At 44.6% G+C, this 20,728-nt stretch overlaps 1 protein-coding gene across 2 annotated transcripts in view; it reads left to right on the forward strand.

The window, feature by feature from the left end:
• DCHS1 (dachsous cadherin-related 1) overlaps positions 1–20,728 on the forward strand; it is a 309,730-nt gene that overhangs the window by 281,006 nt on the left and 7,996 nt on the right. For both annotated transcript variants that reach the window (XM_033949396.1, XM_033949395.1), the window contains exons 16-18: positions 6,853–7,064; positions 12,336–12,490; positions 12,821–12,951. In XM_033949396.1, the coding sequence (XP_033805287.1) occupies positions 6,853–7,064; positions 12,336–12,490; positions 12,821–12,951 (498 nt within the window). The remainder of the gene's footprint in view (positions 1–6,852; positions 7,065–12,335; positions 12,491–12,820; positions 12,952–20,728) is intronic.

Consider the following 20,728-nt stretch of genomic DNA (forward strand, 5'->3'; position numbering starts at 1 on the left):
ACAAATCCTTCTTCAGGTATATTAGTGACAGAAAAAGGAACACAGGCGGGATAGTACGCCTTAGAAGACCGGACGGAAGTTACGTGGAAGCAGATTCTGATAAAGCCGAACTACTGAATGAATACTTCTGCTTAGTCTTCACCTGTGAGGCACCGGGACACGGTCCGCAGTTGAAGGCAACACAAAGCACAGAAGACCCGTTTCAGAATTTTGAGTTCACACCAGATGAAGTTTACAGTGAACTGGCAAGACTCAAGGTGAACAAAGCCAGGGGACCAGACAATTTGCACCCAAGAGTGCTCAGAGAATTGAGCGATGTCCTGGTGAAACCGTTGGCTGAGCTATTCAATCTCTCCCTAAGTAAGGGGAAAGTTCCCCTGGACTGGAAATTAGCTAATGTTCCTCTGCATAAAAAGGGTTGCAGGGCAGAGGCTGCGAATTATAGACCGGTGAGTCTCACATCAATAGTGTGCAAACTCATGGAAACACTAATTAAAAGCAAATTGGACACGATCTTGAATGAAGGGAATCTTCGGGATCCCAGTCAGCATGGATTCACCAAGGGTAGGTCCTGCCAATCCAATCTCATCAGCTTCTTTGACTGGGTAACAAGAAAGTTGGACTTGGGAGAGTCTTTGGACATCGTGTACCTGGACTTCAGTAAAGCTTTTGACAGTGTCCCACACCGCAGGCTGCTAAGCAAGATGGAATCGATGGGGTTAGGAGATACACTAACTACATGGGTCAATGATTGGCTGAGTGGCAGACTTCAGAGGGTGGTGGTTAATGGTACCCTCTCTAAAACATTGGAGGTGACCAGTGGAGTGCCGCAGGGCTCGATCCTGGGTCCACTCCTTTTCAACATATTCATAGGGGATCTGACTCAAGGGCTTCAAGGTAAAATAACACTATTCACCGATGACGCCAAACTATGTAATATAGTAAGTGAATGCAGTTTACAGAATTATATGGCGTAGGACCTGCTTACATTGGAAAGTTGGTCCTCAACCTGGCAGCTAGGCTTCAATGCTAAGAAATGTAAGGTCATGCACCTCGGAAGCGGAAATCCATGCAGGACGTACTTCTTGAACGGAGAAACTTTAACTAGGACTTCAGCAGAACGAGATTTAGGAGTAATCATCAGCTCAGACATGAAAACTGTCAATCAAGTGGAGAAGGCTTCATCTAAGGCAAGGCAGATATTGGGTTGTATCAATAGAAGTTTCGTCTGCCGAAAGCCTGAAGTCATAATGCCGTTGTACAGGGCCATGGTGAGACCTCATCTGGAGTACTGTGTGCAATTCTGGAGGCCACATTACAGTAAAGATGTGCGCAGAATTGAATCGGTTCAGCGGACGGCCACCAGGATGATCTCGGGGCTCAAGGGTCTCTCGTATGAAGAGAAACTGAACAAATTGCAGCTCTACACTCTCGAGGAACGTAGGGAGAGGGGAGACATGTTCGAAACATTTAAGTACCTCACGGCACGTGTCGAAGTGGAAGATGATATTTTCTTTCTCAAGGGACCCTCGGCCACAAGAGGGCACCCGCTCAAACTCAGAGGCGGAAAATTTCATGGCGACACCAGAAAGTATTTCTTCACAGAGAGAGTGGTTGATCATTGGAATAAGCTTCCAGTGCAGGTGATCGAGGCAGACAGCGTGCCAGACTTTAAGAATAAATGGGATACCCACGAGGGTCAAGATAAGAAAATTGGGTCATTAGGGCATAGACAGGGGGTGGGTAAGCAGAGTGGGCAGACTTGATGGGCTGTAGCCCTTTTCTGCCATCATCTTCTATGTTTCTATGTGGAAGGGAGACAGGCAGAGACTTTTTAACTAAGTATGCCTGATAAAGCATATTCACAAATTCCAGGGGAAAACCATCCTCTGCGGCCGAAGCCGACTTCTGCACCTCAGCTTTGGAATGCTTTGAACATTTTTGAGATTTTTTGCCAGTTCCCTCCCTGTTTGCTTTTTGCTGAAACGTCACCAGCATACTCCCCAGTGATGCTACTTTTGCAGGAGTTGGGACAGAAGGCACTTGAAGAACCTCCCGGAGGTCAAAGTCCCTGCATCTGGTCAAAGTCCCTGCATCCGGGCAAACCCCTCGCAGGCTGCAGCGCACGTGGAATACGGCTGTGCATCTGACAGCCATCCACTGCAAATGAGGCATGAATCCATTCCAACCTGCCCTGGGGAGGCCATCTATGAAATTTTCTTGCAAAAACGAGCTCAGAAATATGAAAAATAGACTTTAATTTAAATCGGGAAAAAACCAAGAAAGCCACTGAGAGTGCCGATTTTGAGAAAAAAGAGCCCGGGAAAACTACAGAAACCCTCAGAAAACAGATATTTGGGGATTTTAGAGGTGGGGATGGGTAGGGCATACAGGGAAACTACTCCAAAACCCTTTTCAAGACCCCCCCAAAATCGCTGAGTTAGGCTGTCAGCCTCTTACTCAATGTGATGTGCTGAATGAAACTGCAGGCAGAGCTGTAACAGCTCACCAGGAGATTCTGTGCCTCAGGGAACTTGGAAAAGTGGATTTCAAGTTTTCTGACTGCCCCACCAGCCTGACCACCATTGCCAGAGACCTCTGCCACCAATGCCCACATTACGCAAACACCTGACGGAGGAACGCAGTCTGGCTCCAATCCTGGTCACGCCTTTATAGAGCCACTCAGCCTGCGCAGCCGAAGCTCTGATCTGATATGCAGGCTGTCCAGGGGGTTTACTGCTGAGTAGGAAACCCCTCATAAGCAGATGTTCTCCAACAGTCTGTGATCTCCCGCAGTCAAGGATGTCCCCACAGGGAACCTTCGCAGCATGAGAGCACAAACCGTGACTGAAAATTACTGAAAGGTACTGAAATGTCATGAAATGAAACATGAGCAGATAAGATAAGCTCCTACAGCCTGGCTTGTAGGAAAGAAGACTGCTGTGGACAGGAGCATGGTCAGTGATAAGTATGAGACGAAGGAGGTCAAAGTCTCTAAAGTTTTGAGGCTTCCTACAGATCCCTGGCAAGAGGAGGGAAATAACCCACTGGTCCCAGAATAAAGTGAGATTGTACAAGAAGGGCTTATCTATAAAGAAATGTAGGTACTTAGCTTCTGTTTAAGAATACTTTTATAACCAGCAGTCAACAAACCTAAAATTTAGGTGCTCTCACTTAAATTAGCCATACAGGTGGTGTAAGTGCACACAGCTAAGTGCACTAGGGAGTTTGCGTAGCTTACAGTATTCTGTAAGTTCCAAATAGATATGACCGTGTCTATGAGCTGCCTATACTTTGCTCCTGTGTACCACCCCTTGTAAATAAGCAAGAATTTTCAGAACAGCTCATAAGCGCCATGCTAGCATTGTGAGCACCTAACTTATAGAACTACCCTTCACATGGCTATTATTTCCAAGGACTGAGATGAAGAGCTCAACTCCTCTAACTAGGGCTAGCAAATTCACGGCCTTCCAACAAAGCAGGGTGGCCGTGAACATATGGACTAGCAAATGCAGGGCCTTCCCACAAAGCAGGGTGGCCGTGAACATATGGACTAGCAAATGCAGGGCCTTCCCACAAAGCAGGGTGGCTGTGAACATCTGGGCTAGCAAATTCACGGCCTTCCCACAAAGGGTGGCTGTGAACATCTGGGCTAGCAAATGCACAGCCTTCCCACAAAGCAGAGTGGCTGTGAACATCTGGGCTAGCAAATGCACGGCCTTCCCACAAAGGTTGGCTGTGAACATCTGGGCTAGCAAATGCACAGCCTTCCCACAAAGGGTGGCTGTGAACATCTGGGCTAGCAAATGCACGGCCTTCCCACAAAGCAGAGTGGCCGTGAACATCTGGGCTAGCAAATGCACGGCCTTCCCACAAAGCAGAGTGGCTGTGAACATCTGGGCTAGCAAATGCACAGCCTTCCCACAAAGGTTGGCTGTGAACATCTGGGCTAGCAAATGTACGGCCTTCCCACAAAGGGTGGCTGTGAACATCTGGGCTAGCAAATGCACAGCCTTCCCACAAAGCAGAGTGGCCGTGAACATCTGGGCTAGCAAATTCACGGCCTTCCCACAAAGGGTGGCTGTGAACATCTGGGCTAGCAAATGCACAGCCTTCCCACAAAGCAGAGTGGCTGTGAACATCTGGGCTAGCAAATTCACGGCCTTCCCACAAAGGGTGGCTGTGAACATCTGGGCTAGCAAATGCACAGCCTTCCCACAAAGCAGAGTGGCTGTGAACATCTGGGCTAGCAAATGCACGGCCTTCCCACAAAGGTTGGCTGTGAACATCTGGGCTAGCAAATGCACAGCCTTCCCACAAAGGGTGGCTGTGAACATCTGGGCTAGCAAATGCACGGCCTTCCCACAAAGCAGAGTGGCTGTGAACATCTGGGCTAGCAAATGCACAGCCTTCCCACAAAGGTTGGCTGTGAACATCTGGGCTAGCAAATGTACGGCCTTCCCACAAAGGGTGGCTGTGAACATCTGGGCTAGCAAATGCACAGCCTTCCCACAAAGCAGAGTGGCCGTGAACATCTGGGCTAGCAAATTCACGGCCTTCCCACAAAGGGTGGCTGTGAACATCTGGGCTAGCAAATGCACAGCCTTCCCACAAAGCAGAGTGGCTGTGAACATCTGGGCTAGCAAATTCACGGCCTTCCCACAAAGGGTGGCTGTGAACATCTGGGCTAGCAAATGCACAGCCTTCCCACAAAGCAGAGTGGCTGTGAACATCTGGGCTAGCAAATGCACGGCCTTCCCACAAAGGGTGGCTGTGAACATCTGGGCTAGCAAATGCACAGCCTTCCCACAAAGCAGAGTGGCCGTGAACATCTGGGCTAGCAAATGCACGGCCTTCCCACAAAGCAGAGTGGCTGTGAACATCTGGGCTAGCAAATGCAGGGCCTTCCCACAAAGCAGGGTGGCTGTGAACATCTGGGCTAGCAAATGCACGGCCTTCCCACAAAGGGTGGCTGTGAACATCTGGGCTAGCAAATGCACAGCCTTCCCACAAAGCAGAGTGGCCGTGAACATCTGGGCTAGCAAATGTACGGCCTTCCCACAAAGCAGAGTGGCCGTGAACATCTGGGTTAGCAAATGCACGGCCTTCCCACAAAGCAGAGTGGCCGTGAACATCTGGGTTAGCAAATGCAATCTAACGTACATGGGGCGATGGGGGGATTGAGTGACTTGCCCAGGGTCACAAGGAGCAGCGTGGCTTTGAACCCACAACCTTAGGGTGCTGAGGTCGGAGCTTTAACCACTGCACCACACTCTCCCCTGCCACACTCATTTGTCTACATGATACATACAAACTAAAGGGCAGAGGCCTTTTTATTTATAAATATATGCAGTAACTTAGCTTTGGATACACTTTGTTGCCCCCAGCTGGACAAATGAGATCCTGGCAGTGGTGCAATGTGGGGAAGTGAATGATTTGAAACAAAATTATTGACTGTTTGTGAACAGTTATACTATTAGGATGTTTTTCAAACTGCCCACCAAGGTGCAAATGCTGCAGTTCTTTTGTACCCACAGACCACATATGAAAACTGTAGATTGAAAGTACAATCTCCGTGGAAATGCCTCGCTATGCTCAGGATCTCCATATACAGTTCATATTTGATTGAGGGAGAGCAGTTCACAGATGGTCTGTTTACCAAGGGAATGGGTTGCAAAACTGCCTCTCCCCCTCCCCGTTTGATGAAAACATTTACCGTTAACTGAGTGAGGAGCAAGTCCTGCAGCATCCTTCTGTGGAGAGTAAGAAGTAAGGGGACGACAAGAAGCAGTTAATAACAGAATATTCAGGCAACAGTGATCAGCATTTTGCTGACCACCGATGCTGAACATTTACCCTGGAAATTCAATGTTGGGCCGTGTCTGGACACTGACATTGAATTGCCAGGTTTCTGGAGTCAGCACTTAACCAGCTGTGGGTTACCATTCAAAGATAGGACTAGCTATTAAGGTGGTCCCTTTTATGTTGAATATCAACATTTAAGAACATGGGTCAGACCAGTGGTCCATCGTGCCCAGCAGTCCGCTCAGGCGCTGGCCCCCAGGTCAAAGACCAGCGCTCTAAATGAGTCCAGCCTCACCTGCGTACGTTTCAGTTTAGCAGGAACTTGTCCAACTTTGTCTTGAATCCCTGGAGGGTGTTTTCCCCTATAACAGCCTCTGGAAGAGCGTTCCAGTTTTCCACCACTCTCTGGGTGAAGAAGAACTTCCTTACGTTTGTACGGAATCTATCCCCTTTAACTGGCCAAGTGTCAACTTCACTCCTGGAACATCCCAAAATAGCAGGTTTTCAATTTGCATTAAGTAGGGCTGAAAATTAGCAGTTAGCCCTGAACAGGTGATTTAACTATCCAGAAGCTGTTCCTGGCTGGTTAAATGCCTTTGAATATTGACACCTAAGTGTTTTTGCCTGAATTCTTCAGACTCAGGTAACAAGAGTGGTGAATACTTCCAAGGGAGGATCAGTTCAATGTGCTTAGTGATGCAGAGAACGAGGTGGCAGTGTAAATGAAGTAGAGATGGGGACTGTTATATGCTTAGATACCCAATTAAATAAATGAGCAGAATTCACTTCATTGAGGTTCTGGAAACCTTTATCTTGCTACATTTTTTACATTCTGTCAAGTATGAAAATATAAAAAGAAAGAGTGGGAAGCACCAACTCTGAATGGACGAACCTCTGTGCTTTAAAGTCAACTCAAAGCATGGTTCTAACGTTTTAATTCCTAATAATATAAATCTGAGCTTAATTAATGAGAAGGTGAACAATATTCTTGTATTAGAACTGTTACTGGGAAGCATTGCTTATGAGATTTCACCTTTTCTATTGCAGGAGAGATTTTGGTCCAGAATTCCACAAGCTTGGACTTTGAACTGATTCCTAAGCTACGTTTGGTCATTCAGGCAGAATCATCTTCTTCCTATGGCTTTATGGCTCTCAACTTAAACCTTCAAGACATGAATGACAATCTACCTCATTTCCAGCTACAGAACTATGTGGCTTTTATCTGGGAAGCACAGGGTTATGGTTCTCCAGTTATACAGGTAAGCCATAATCAAACAGGTCACAAGTCAATTTTACCAAACTAAAGAGAACTCAACACAACAACACTCAGGATCCTAATCCCCTTCCTGAAAATAATCTCACCCACGTCGACAGATCCCAACCATCAAGAAGAGAACACAACTAATCTTAACCTTCCTTAAAAAAACACAGTTAACCATAAGTACACTGACAGAACCCAATCAGCCTTGTCGAAGGCTTTTTGAAAGTCGAGATAAACGATGTCTATGGGTTCCCCTTTGTCCATCTGGCTGTTTATCCCTTCAAAGAAGTGCAGTAAGTTCGTTTGGCATGATCTTCCCTTGCAGAAGCCATGCTGGCTCGCTTTCAGTTGTCCATTTTTTTCTATGTGCTCACATATACTGTCTTTTATCACTGCTTCTACCATCTTGCCCGGAACTGAAGTCAAGCTTACCGGCCTGTAATTCCCCGGGTCATCGACAAACTATTGATCCCACACACAACCTCACGCCCACTACGATCTTCCCAGCAAACTCTCATAAGAACATGAGAGTTGCCCTACTGGGACAGACTGAAGATCCATCAAGCCCAGGATCCAGTTTCCAACAGTGGCCAACCCAGGTCCCAAGTACCAAAACAGACTCTATGCTGCTTAACCTATGAATAAGCAGTGAAGTCAATAGTGGCCTATGGATTTCCCTTTTAGGACTTTAAATCCCGCTAAGCTAACTGATTTCACAACATTCTCTGGAAACAAATTCCAGAGTTTAATTACATATTGTGTGAAGAAATATTTTCTCCGGTTTGTTTTAAATCTACTACTTAGTAGATTCATCACATGCCCCCTTTACTTTGCCATATATTCCATGACACAACCCGCAAGACAATTTGAAACATCCTTATCATTTTGCACTTGCTCACTTGTGATTTAACAACTTTGTGTCATCAGGAAATGTAATTATCTCATAGTATTTCCCATATCCAGATCACTGTTAAATATGTTAAAACATTGACATTTTTTGTTAAATGAATCCCATTAATCCATTCGTAATATCACGGGCATGATTTAAATTATGATTTTTTGTTTAATTCAAATCCACCTTGATTTGTTGAATCTTTTAATTTGCGATTGTTATCGTAACTGAAATTCCTGAAGTCTTTGAAAACTAGGTTTTAGTACATAAGAACATAAGAATAGCCTTACTGGGTCAGACCAATGGTCCATCAAGCCCAGTAGCCTGTTCTCAGTGGCCAAACCAGGTCACTAGTACCTGGTCAAAACCCAAGGTGTAGCAATATCCCATGCTACCAATCCAGGGCAAACAGTGGCTTCCCCCGTGTCTTTCTCAATAACAGACTATGGACTTTTCCTCCAGGAACTTATGAAAACCTTTCTTAAAACTAGCCACGCTTTCCACTCTTACCACATCCTCTGGCAACGAGTTCCAGAGCTTAACTATTCTCTGAGTGAAAAAAATTTCCTCCAATTGGTTTTAAAAGTATTTCCCTATAACTTCATCAAGTGCCCCCTAGTCTTTGTAAGTTTTGACGGAGTGAAACATCGATCCATATGTACCAACTCTACTCCACTCAGGATTTTGTAGATTTTAATCATATCTCCCCTCAGCCGTCTCTTTTCCAAGATGAAGAGGAGTTCCATCCTAGAGAATGACACGGTGGCGGTTTACCCGCGGCCACCGCATTTTAGCCGCGGGTCACCCGCCGAAAACGGGGAAGAAAACTAGCAGTCGCTGCGGCGACGGGGACAAGGCCATTCACCGCCCGCGGGACGGTGAATGGGTCTTGTCCCCGCAGTGAGGCATGAAGGATCGCGCGGTCCCCGCAGCTCACACCCGCCTGCCCAATCGATTCTAGTGTTTAGCCAGCTCTCTCCCTTCTCCTCACCTTAGTTTGTAGATTTTCTTTTTCGGCGACCCGCACGCTATCAGAGAGCCGCGCACTCGATGCTGCTCAGCTTCGATCTTCTGCTCTGACGCAACCGGAAACAGGAAGTTGCAGCAGAGCAGAAGATTAAACACTGAGCAGCCCCGCGTGTGCGGCTCTTTGGGAAAGCGTGCAGGTCGCCGAAAAAGAAAACCTATAAACTAAGGTGAGGAGAAGGGAGAGAGCTGGCTAAACACTAGGATCGATTGGGCAGGCAGGTAGTGGCTGCGGGGACCGTGCGATCGCTAGTGTTCCGGGCTCAAATTGTAAGGAGGGAGTGAAAGGGAAAATGATTCTGGGCCAAGGGGATGAAGTCGGAAAGAAAAACCCACAGCAGGAAAGAAAGGGAAGGACTGGCAGGTGAGCCAGATGCTAGAAGCAGGGGGGGGGGGAAGAAAGAGGGAAAAAAGCTAGATGGGGTTGAAAAGAAGAGACACACTGGTATGGAAGAGGAAGATAGGGGAAATCTGGACACAGGAAGGTAACAGAAAGAGGGGAAATTATGTGCATGGGGCATAGGGACAGAAACATAAAGGGGACATGCCATGGGGATGGTATATGGACACAGGGGGGGGGCAATGACAGATACATAGGGGAGATATTAGAAATGGAGAAAATAGGAGCACAGAAGCGAGATGGTTTGTGGGGATGGGACAGGGACCGAGCTTGCAGGCTCCAGTGGCTTGCACAAATTACATTGTAACGTGCCATGAAAATAAGAGGAAGGAAGGTAGATAGGCCATGCGAGAGGAGCTGAAGGGTAGTAGAAAGGAACAGATGGTAGAGGAGGGAGGGAAGGGTGGTGGTGGAAAGGAATAGAACAGACATTGAAGGAGGGTGGAGAGGAACAGACCCCCAAGGGAAATGTGGAAGACAGAGTGGGAAGAAGACAGATGCCAGACTATGCGGGAGCGGAGGGAAGAAGATGGGTGCTAGACCAATTGGGGGGGGGGTTAAGGGAGAGGCACAGTAACAGCAAATGGAAGACGCAGAGAGAAGACACACAGTGGATGGAAGGAATTCAATGAGAAGATGTGGAAAGCAGAAACCAGACAACAAAGGTAGAAAAAAAAATTATATTTATTTATTTATTTTTTGCTTTAGGATAAAATAGTATATTAGTTGTGTTGATAAAAATTTATAAACAAAGCCCTGCCAGCTGAACATCTCTTTCTCTAGTTCAGCAGCAGGAACTTTGATTTATAAGAAAGGAATAAGCTAAATATTACAGTACTAAGGCTTATATGGATGCAGCGGGGACGGTGACGGGGCGGTGAATGGGATGGCAGTGGCGGTGACGGGGCGGTGAAAGGGATGGCGGTGACGGTGACGGGGCGGTGAAGGGAACGGCGGTGACGGGGCGGTGCAGAGGATGGTGGGCCGGTGACGGGGCGGTGACGGGGACAGATTTTTTCCCCGTGTCATTCTCTATTCCATCCCCTTAACCATCTTGGTCGCTCTTCTATGAACCTTTTCTAGCACCACTTTCTTGAGATAAGGAGACCAGAATTGAACGCAAAACTCCAGATTAGATCGCACCATGGAGTGATACAGGGGCATTATGACATTCTTAGTCTTGTTAACCATCCCTTTTTAAAAAATTCCTACCATCCTATTTGCTTTTTTGGCCACCGCCGCACATTGGGTGGAAGATTTCATTGTATTGTCTACGATGACACCCAGATCCTTTTCTTGGGCGCTAATCCCCAAGGTGGACCCTAGCATCCAGTACAAATTCCTTTGTGTGATGGTGATAGAGAATGACACGGGGACAAATTTTTCACTGTCCCCGCAAGAACTCAATTTCCCCGTTCCGTCCCTGTGAGTTTTGTCACTATGATTGTCCCTACCCCATTCCTGTAAGCTCTGCCTTAATGCGCAAGCCTCGAACACTTATGATTTTAAAGTTTTTGAGGCTTGTGCAGATGAGGACGGAGCTTGCAGAAATGGAGCAGGAACAGGAAAAGAACTCGTGGGGATGGGAAAATGAGTTCCCACAGGGCTGGGGAAAAATTTGTCCCCGTATCATTCTCTAGATGGTGAGAATAAAACACTCACACATACGTGGGACTAGATAGAGATGGAGGACTGGGCAACAGGGGTACTCAGATTATCACCATTAAGAGGCCTCTGGTGAAGGGTAGAGGGATATAGAGCTTGTCATCTCTAGGACTGGATGTCTGAGAGGGTGGTATAGAGCCTGTCACATTTAATTTTGGGGAGTCTTATAAGTAGGTAGAGGGGTACGGAGCACATCACCTCTAAGACCTAGGGAGTGCAGAGATACAAATCCTGTTGCCTGTAGGATTGGGGTTGTCAGGGAAATGTGTATAGGAGGATCAGAGGCTGTCACCTCAGTCATCAGTTCAAAACCAGTTCAAGTCGGCAGTGACCAAAAATATTATCCATCTTAAAACTGTTTGTTAAATCAGTTGGTGGTCTATTAAGAACATCCAAACTTCACTCTTTAGCATTAATTGGCCCATTTCAGCAGAAAGGCCAACAACGGTACAACTGTTTTTCTCTGTGTCTCCAGAGCAGACATGGGCAGCTTGGGTGAAGTATGCTGTTCTGTTACACTCTATCATGCTCTATCTCTAGCAGTATTCAAATCCAAGCTAAAAAGCCTACTTTTTTGAAGCTGCTTTTATCTCTTAACTCACCATCAGTTACCGTTACCCATCGTATCCTTCCTTCTACTAGAAACTCCCCAACTCTGAGATATCCTGTCTGTCTGTCCAAATTAGATTGTAAGCTCTTCTGAGCAGGGACCATCTATTGAATGTTAAATGTGTATGCCTCTCAGCACTATAGAAATGATAAATAGTAATAGTAATTATGTTGTTTCTGATATGTTACCCACTTTGAACCTATTTGCAGGGGTTAGGCGGGATGCAAGTATGTATAAAATATAACCTAACCTAACACTGATCGAAAGCAGATTCCCATTTGAGTTGAGCCATATTGGGATCATCTAAATTTAGGGATTGCATAGAACTCAACTCACAAAACCCACACCTAGCATCCACCCTCTTTATCGAAGACACAACTACACGTAGCCATACTAAGAGATCACAACCAGTTCACAAAGAACAAAACTATACAAAGCTTAGCGAGATTACAACAGTCTTAGGAAGAAGGCAACAATCTTTACCCACATTATAGCAGTCCCTGCATGGAGAGACTGAGATTGAAGGAGATCTGAGCTCCGCCCACCCATTGCTTTTTTTTTTTTTTCTGTTCTCTACAGCACCATCTACCAGGAGAGGTTGGAACTGCAATTCTAAATCTGGTTCTTAATTTTCCATGCTGAAGGCTCCATTACACTGAATCTTTTCTTCCCTCAGGTGTTGGCATATGATTTGGACCAAGGTCAGAATGGTCAGGTGACTTATTCTATCAACCAGTCCCTACCTATGAAGGGACTCTATGATATTGACCCGCAAACTGGAGCCATAACAACAGCAGCAATCCTAGACCGTGAAATCTGGTCTCAGACCCAGTAAGTGATCTTTATACAAAATAAGAAAGGAAGAAGGAGCAGGGAATAAGAGAACCAGCGCCCCCATCAGGGTGCGATCAGAGAACCAAATTCCCTCTCCCAGGGTGGGATCTGAGATCTAAATGACAGTGCATTTCTCGGAGAGGTGGAAATGGGGCACGAGCCAGGTTTTTCTAGTTCAGCTTTTGGGGAGAAGCCAGTCTTTCATAGCAGAGTTAACCTGGGGTCAGGGGGAACTGCATTGGGCTAGTGATTCTCTCCCCAAGTGAGAGAGAAGAATCTTTTCTTACCATAGCTACAATTTAAATTACAGAAGTATTTCTCTCACAGGCTGATTTTGACTGCGATGGACCGAGGTTCTCCCCCGTTGATTGGCTCTGCAATGTTAACCGTGGTGGTGATGGACCTTAATGATAACAGCCCCACCATTCCCCTGCCCCGGGAAGTTCGTGTCCCAGAAAGTGAGTTATCCCTACATCTCTGGTGTTTATCCTAAGAGATGGGTATCATACCAAAACCTCTGTGCTGGGGAAAGGGTGCTCTCTCGGAGTCCTCTTCTTTTCCATAATGGGTGACAAATGCTCTTCTCAAATTTTCTTTGCTTTTGTAAATAAATGTAAATGAAAGCATTCACTCGGGCAGTAAAGGTGTCCTGGGCATTGCTAAGCTGGCAATTACAGTGGTTCAGGTTGGTGCCAGTAGTTGTAGGAGGCAGCAGGAAGAGCCACTGAGAAATATCAGTGTGGAGAACGGGAAACAAAAAAAGGGAGTAGACAGGTCCACTCAAAATAATATCATCCGATAACCCAACTACAGGTACCACTGTAGTTGGGTTATCAGAGCTAATCCTCGCCAGAAACCCAAAAGTGGGTCTGGTGAATACTGAGGCTGCATGAAGAGGCTGCAGGAAGTTCAATATGTCCTGGAGGGTGCTGAAGAGCCTTGTGCATGCACAGAATGGAGTAAAAGTGTCCTGGACAGCACTACAGCCACGCCAGGGAGTCCCTGAGAAGCAGAGGAGCTCCAGAGAGACTGAAAAATGTCTGAGGAGCACTGGTAAGATGCAGTTGGGATAAGGGGTGGAGGTGGAGAAAATTAACTCCTCTCAAACCCAGAAGTGCCAGTGACGGTGTGTGCACATGGGTCTACAGGTGCACTCCAGGTCTGGTAAGAGGAGAAAGACATGTGATGAGAGCCAGAGGAAAGGTTTGGAGTGGATACATATGGGGGCATTCATTTGCTGGCTTGTAGCTGCATCGTGTCCCCAACATTGTCAGTTAGGAAATGTCTGGATTTGGGACTGGACGTGTGTTGTGAGAGGGGAATGAAACATGAAAAATATGAAAACTTTTGTGGGACAAGTGTTCTAATGAATGTGAAAATTTTAGTTAATGGTGAAAAATCAGATACAACTAAAGGTTCAGTTGAGTCAGAGTAGGGTTACCAGCTTTTCCATAATGAAAATCCGGACCCATGGCCCCGCCCCATTCTGCCCCCAACCCCACCCCCTCCCCCTCAATCTGTTCGCTTGTCAGGAAGGCATCTGTGCATGCGCTGGTGTGATATGATGATGTCACATGTATGCGTGCATGTGCGTGATGTCACTGCTCAGATGCCATCCCGACGTCACTGCTAGCTGGAAGCTTTTCAAAACCCAGACTAAGTGCCAGATTTTGAAAAGTCATCCGGAGAAATCCTGACGTCTGGTAACCCTAAGTCAGAACAGCAAAACATAAGCCAGTGTAAGGCTTAAAAGTTAGTGTGTGAAAGAGAAGGAAAGTTTATGGCAATAATGTAAGTTTGTGTGAGTATGTTTGGTAACATTGATAGGAAAGGGAATTGGATTCGAATGTGGCTACAGTCAAAGCAGTTTACATATTATATACAGCTCTTTATTTTGTACCTGTGGCAATGCAAGTTAAGTGCTCTCAACTCTAGACTACTGCAATATAGTGCTACTGGGTGTTCCGTCTGCTGCATTAACAGCATTACAAGTTGCATAGAATTCTGTTATCTGCACATTATTTAGGTTATCAAGGTGCAATCATGTATCAGAGTTTTACATTAAGCTGTACTGGTATAAATTGTTATTGCTAACCTATTTAGCAATATATAGATTGTCAGAGGTTATCGCATATCAGACTTCACTCTTAAAGTTACGTTCTGCTGGTAATGGTGATTTGGTGATACCATCTAGAAAGGGCCCAGCAGAGTGGAATAAACTCCCAGGTTATATATGTCAGCAAGGGAATCTTTTTTTTTTCCAATTCTTTATTAATTTTTTCATCGTACATCAAGTGAACAAAATTACATCAATTAATTGCTATACATCACTTGAAAATGATTCTTATTATTATTTCAATACATGTTTTAAATCCCTCCCACACCCTCCCTTTCCACAAATAATGTAAATCAAACATATCATACATGTCATGTGTTCAAAATAATAATAAACCAATAATAAAGCAATATATCCCCCTTTCCCCATTATTCTAATTATACTTTAGTGTATAAAGGTATCTATTCATTACAATATGTTATCAATGGTCCCCAAATTTTTTTTAAATTGTTATAATTTCCTTTTTGCATGGCAATTGAAATCTTGTTTGTTGAAACATCATCTGTTTTGTCAGATGAAATATGAATGCTAAGAGTTTTACAACTTGAATGTATAAATAATACAAAGAGACAGGGGTGGGTACTTGTGGCATCTGAGTAAGTATTGTGTGTGAGGGTGGGATGATTTGTTTTTGATGTTTTTTTATGTGTGACAAGGCAGTTAAGACAAGTCTGTGCTTGCATGTATGTGTTTTTGTAATGTGTGGTTTTTTTTACTATGTACAAGTACAGTATGTGTTTTTGGAACCTGTTTTGTATAAAGCGGGATATAAATAAAAACCATAAACCATAAGTGGCTTACCCAGAGTAACAAGGAGCTACATTGGGACTCAAACCTAGTTCCCCCTGGTTTTCAGGCCAACTTACTAACCATTAGTCTGTTTAAATAGTAGAATATAAGAACATAAGCAGTGCCTCTGCTGGGTCAAACCAGAGGTCCATCATGCCCAGCAGTCCGCTCACGTGGCTGCCCATCAGGTCCAGAACCTGTATAGTAATCCTCTATCTATCCCCTTTTCCTTCAGGAAATCATCTAATCCCTTCTTGAACCCCCAATACTGTACTCTCTCCTATTACACCCTCTGGAAGCGCATTCCAGGTGTCCACCACCCTTTGGGTGAAGAAGAACTTCCTAGCATTGGTTCTGAATCTGTCCTCTCTTAATTTTTCCGAATTCCCTCTCATTCTTGTAGTTTTCAAAAGTTTGAAGAATCTGTCCCTCTCCACTTTCTCTATGCCCTTCATGATCTTGTAAGTCTCTATCATGTCCCCTCTAAGTCTCCGCTTTTCCAGGGAATAGAGCCCCAGTTTCTCTAATCTTTCAGCATATGAAAGGTTTTCCATACCTTTTATCAATCGTGTCGCTCTTTTCTGGATCCTCTCAAGTATCGCCATATCCTTCTTAAGGTACGGCGACCAATACTGGACGCAGTACTCCAGATGCGGGTGCACCATCGCCCGATACAATGGCAGGATAACTTCTTTCGTTCTGGTTGTAATACCTTTCTTGATAATATCTAGCATTCTATTCGCCTTCTTAGAGGCGCACAATGCCGACGGCTTCATTGTCTTGTCCACTATTACCCCCAAGTCCTTTTCTAGGGTACTTTCACCCATTACCAGCCCTCCCATCATATAGCTGTACTTCGGGTTTCTGTTTCCTACATGCAAGACTTTACATTTCTCTACATCTCGTTGCCCACTCTTCTAGTTTGTTCAGGTCCCTTTGTAAATCCTCACAGTCCTCTTTAGTCCCAACTCCACTAAATAGTTTAGTGTCATCTGTGAATTTTATTACTTTGCACTTCATCCCTGTTTCTAGATCAGTTATAAATACATTGAACAGCAGCGGTCCGAGTACCAATCCCTGTGGAACACCACTCGTGACCCTCCTCCAGTCAGAGTAGTGGCCCTTTACTCCTACCCTTTGCTTCCTACCCGCCAACCAATTTTTGATCCATCTATGTACATCTCCTTCCACCCCATGGTTCTTCAGTTTTTGTAGTAGGCGTTCATGAGGTACCTTGTCAAAGGCTTTTTGGAAATCCAAGTATACGATGTCTATGGGGTCCCCTTTGTCCATTTGTTTGTTAACTCCTTCTAAGAAGTGCAATAAGTTCGTTAGGCACAATCTTCCCTTGCAGAAGCCATGTTGGCTTGTTTTCATCAGTTTATTCCTTTCTAGATGCTCATTGATGCTTTCTTATATCAGCGCTTCCGCCTCGAACTACTATGGCTTTGGCGGTATATAAAAATAAAATTATTATTATCATTTTCCCCGGAACCGAAGTCAGACTTACCGGTCTGTAGTTCCCGGGTCACCTCTCGATCCTTTTTTAAAGATGGGCGTAACATTAGTTATATTCCAGTCCTCCGGGATCACGCCTGTTTTCAGGGATAGATTACAAACCCTGCTGTAATAGTTCTGCTATTTCCTCCTTTAGTTCTTTCAATACCCTATGGTGGATTCCGTCTGGGCCCGGAGATTTGTCAGTTTTTAATCTATCTATCTGTTTATGTACGTCTTCAAGGCTTACCTCCATGGATGTTAATTTTTCTGCTTGATCTCCTTTTAAGATCTTTTCAGATTCCGGCACGTTGGATGTGTCCTCTTTTGTAAATACTGACGAAAAGAACATGTTTAGTCTATCCGCCACTTCTTTTTCCTTCTTCACCTCTCCTTTCCTGTCTCCGTCATCCAGCGGTCCCACCTCCTCCATTGCCGGCTGCTTCCCTTTAACATATCTGAAGAACGGTTTGAAATTTTGTGCTTCCCTGGCTAGCCTCTCTTCATATTCTCTTTTTGCTCTTCTAACCATGCGGTGACATTCTTTTTGATGCTTTCTGTGCTCTTTCCAGTTTTCCCCGGTTTTGTCCTTTTTCCACATCCAGAATGATTTTTTTTCTTATCTCCTATCACTTTCTTCACTTCTTTAGTTATCCACGCCGGGTCCTTTGTTCGGCTCTTTTTGCATCCTTTTCTAAATCTGGGGATATACAGAGTTTGCGCCTCGCTCACCGTGTCCTTGAATAAAGACCAGGCTTGCTCTACAGTCTGTGATTTCTTTGAGGTGTTCCTAAGTTTCTTCCTTACCATTACTCTCATCGCTTCGTAGTTTCCTTTCTTGAAGTTAAAAGTTGTCGCTGTGTTTCTCTTTCCCTTCGATATTCCTATTTCAACTTTGAACTTGATCATATTATGATCGCTATTTCCCAACGGTTCCACTACTTCCACTTCCTTTGCAGGTCCTCTTAGCCCATTTAGGATTAGATTGAGAGTGGCATTCCCTCTCGTCAGTTCTCTGACAAGCTGCTCCATGAAGCAGTTCTGTGTAGCCTCCAGGAATCCGGTCTCCCTAGCGCATTGTGAGTTTCCAAGACTCCAGTCTATCCCAGGATAGTTGAAGTCTCCCATAACAATCGTGTTACCGCTTTTGCATTCTCGCCTTATCTCGGCTTTCATTTCTTCATCGTTTGCTTCGGTTTGCCCAGGTGGACGATAGTACAGGTCCATCTTTATCTCGGGCCCTTTCCTTCCTGGTATTTTAACCCATAGTGATTCCAATTTGTTGGCTGTCGCTGCTGTGTCCACTCTGGTCGAGTGTATGTTTTCTTTTATGTATAGGGCTATTCCTCCTCCTTTCTGGCCTGACCTGTCTTCGCGATAGAGCTTGTACCCCGGCAGTGCTATGTCCCATTTGTTTTCTTCATTCCACCATGTTTCAGAGACCCCAATGATGTCTAGGTTCTCTTTTTTGGCCATGACTTCTAATTCTCCTATTTTATTCCTTAGGCTCCTTGCATTAGTATACATGCAATTTAAGTCCTGGTATTTTTTTGTCTGCATTTTCTTTTCCTGTGCTACGATCTTTATTTTCTTTTTCTGCGCTCCAATCTTCGTATCATCCTCTTCTTGATCTGCCAACTCTTGTTTTTTGCCCATTGTGTCTTTCCCCTGTGCTACGTTCTTCTTGTCATCCTCTTGATCTGTCAACTCTTGTTTTTTGCCCGTTTTGTCTTCCCAGCATTTTTCCCTCTCAGTATCTTCTCGGGATACCTTTTTCCAAATCATCGACACTTGGTCAACTGTCGACTTTCCCCTTCTTAGTTTAAAACCTGCTGTATTCCTCTCCTGACGTTGTTTGCTAGAAGTCTAGTTACCACCACGCTCAGGTGCAGTCCATCTCTCCTGAAGAGCTTGCTCTTGCCCCAAAACGTTGTCCAGTTCCTCACGAAGTGGAACCCCTCTTCCTCACACCATCTCCTCATCCATGCGTTTATTGATTGTAGTTCCGTCTGCCTCTTCACATCTGCCCTTGGCACTGGTAGGATCTCTGAGAACCCTATCTTCTGAGTCCTCATCTTCAACTTCCTTCCCAGAATCTTGAACTGTTCAATCAGTGCATTTCTTCTGTAGTCTCTCCTGCTGACATCATTTGTCCCGATGTGGATCATCACTGCAGTCTCTTCTGTCTCTGCTCCTTCTAGGATCTTTTCAATTTTGTTGACAACGTCTTTTGCTCTAGCTCAGTACAGTAGACTCTCAGTTAACCGGCACCCATGGGGGTTGGTAGATGCCAGATAAATGTAGTTTTTGGTTGCTTGAGAGTTACTATTAAAAATAGGCCCTAACTAATACTATACCCCGCACTATGCCATACCATAAACTGTTCCAGACAACCTACCAGACTGGTGGTAGTCAAAGCATGAACATACTCAGGTGTGGCGTGCCAAATTTACACTTAAATTTCCATCAGAAATTGATTTTGTTTTCATTTTTATTTTAAGTATTACAGTATTTCTTTGATTTTTTTTGCTGGTTGCTTGAGAGTTCTGGTTACTTGAATTTCTGTTAACAGATAATTTACTGAACTGAATTTAAAACTGGGCAAGAGCTCTAAAATTTATCTTGCTTTGAAAACTCTGGAACTGTACATTAAACACATTTAAACATCCCATGGTAATTTGTCTTCCTCCGTATACCACATGGGTCCTTACTGCCTATATAATAGGGGCTCAGGTGATGACATCTTTTAATGACTATGCGCCAATGATGAAACTAGTGTGTCGCCATTAATTGGGAAAATGGAAGAGTCGGCCATTTTCCAGCCACAGCACAGGTGGCCCTAGAGTGTGGGAAAGATTTGTGTAAGCAGTGTGCTACTGCCACTTTGTGCTGCAGCTTTAGTAAAAGAACCCCTAAGAGATCTAATTCTGTCAGCTGATAGAGACTAGAATTTCCTGATTCTTTATATGTTCTTGTGAAGTAAACTCTTGGTACTTCACTATGTAAAGTGAAAGGAGATTGGGAAAGGGAGAAAATATAATAGTGTGAAAGTATTGATAACTCAGATGTGGAATAAAAAATATAGTCAGATGTACAATAATTATTCTGTTGTTGAAAAGAAGTAGATAGAAAAGGAAATAGAGAAATGTAGAAAAAGGCACACTAAAATAAATTTACTCACTAGGAAGATATTTCTTTTTACAATTTATTAAAGTCAGGCTAGTTGGTGTCAAGAACAAGAAGAGAAGGAAGGCACCTAGGCAACATCACTCGCCAAGCCTTCCTGTAGCTAGACAAAACACAAGAGGTCTATGAAGGAAAATATATGAAAGATAAGTGACCGAGTAACCAAATTTAAGTGTGCATACAAACACAGAGATAAAGATAGATGCAGAAAGAGAGAAACAGACAAATACAGCAAAGAGAAACATGAAGTTAAAGAAAAATAGAGAGAAAAGCATTCTGAATTTACATGTTGAGTGTGTAAAGTGTGAAACCTGGAAAAAAAAACAGTTTGAAGTATTGAGTCTTTAATTGAGGTTAAACTAAACTAAACCTTAAGTTTGTATACCACATTATCTTCCAGAGGACGTAATAGGGCAGAGCACGGTACTGGCGTTCAAGAAAGGATTGGACAAATTCCTACTGGAAAAGAGGATTGAGGGGTATAGATAGAAGGTCCTGGACCTGTTGGGCCACCGCGTGAGCGGACTGCTGGGCACGATGGACCTCGGGTCTGACCCAGCAGAGGCATTTCTTATGTTCTTATGTTATGTTATCTCCATAAAGATAGAGCTCGGCAAGGTTTACAGGTAAATTCAATAAATTAGGGA

This window comes from Geotrypetes seraphini, chromosome 6 (assembly GCF_902459505.1).
Source record: "Geotrypetes seraphini chromosome 6, aGeoSer1.1, whole genome shotgun sequence".
NCBI lineage: Eukaryota > Metazoa > Chordata > Amphibia > Gymnophiona > Dermophiidae > Geotrypetes > Geotrypetes seraphini.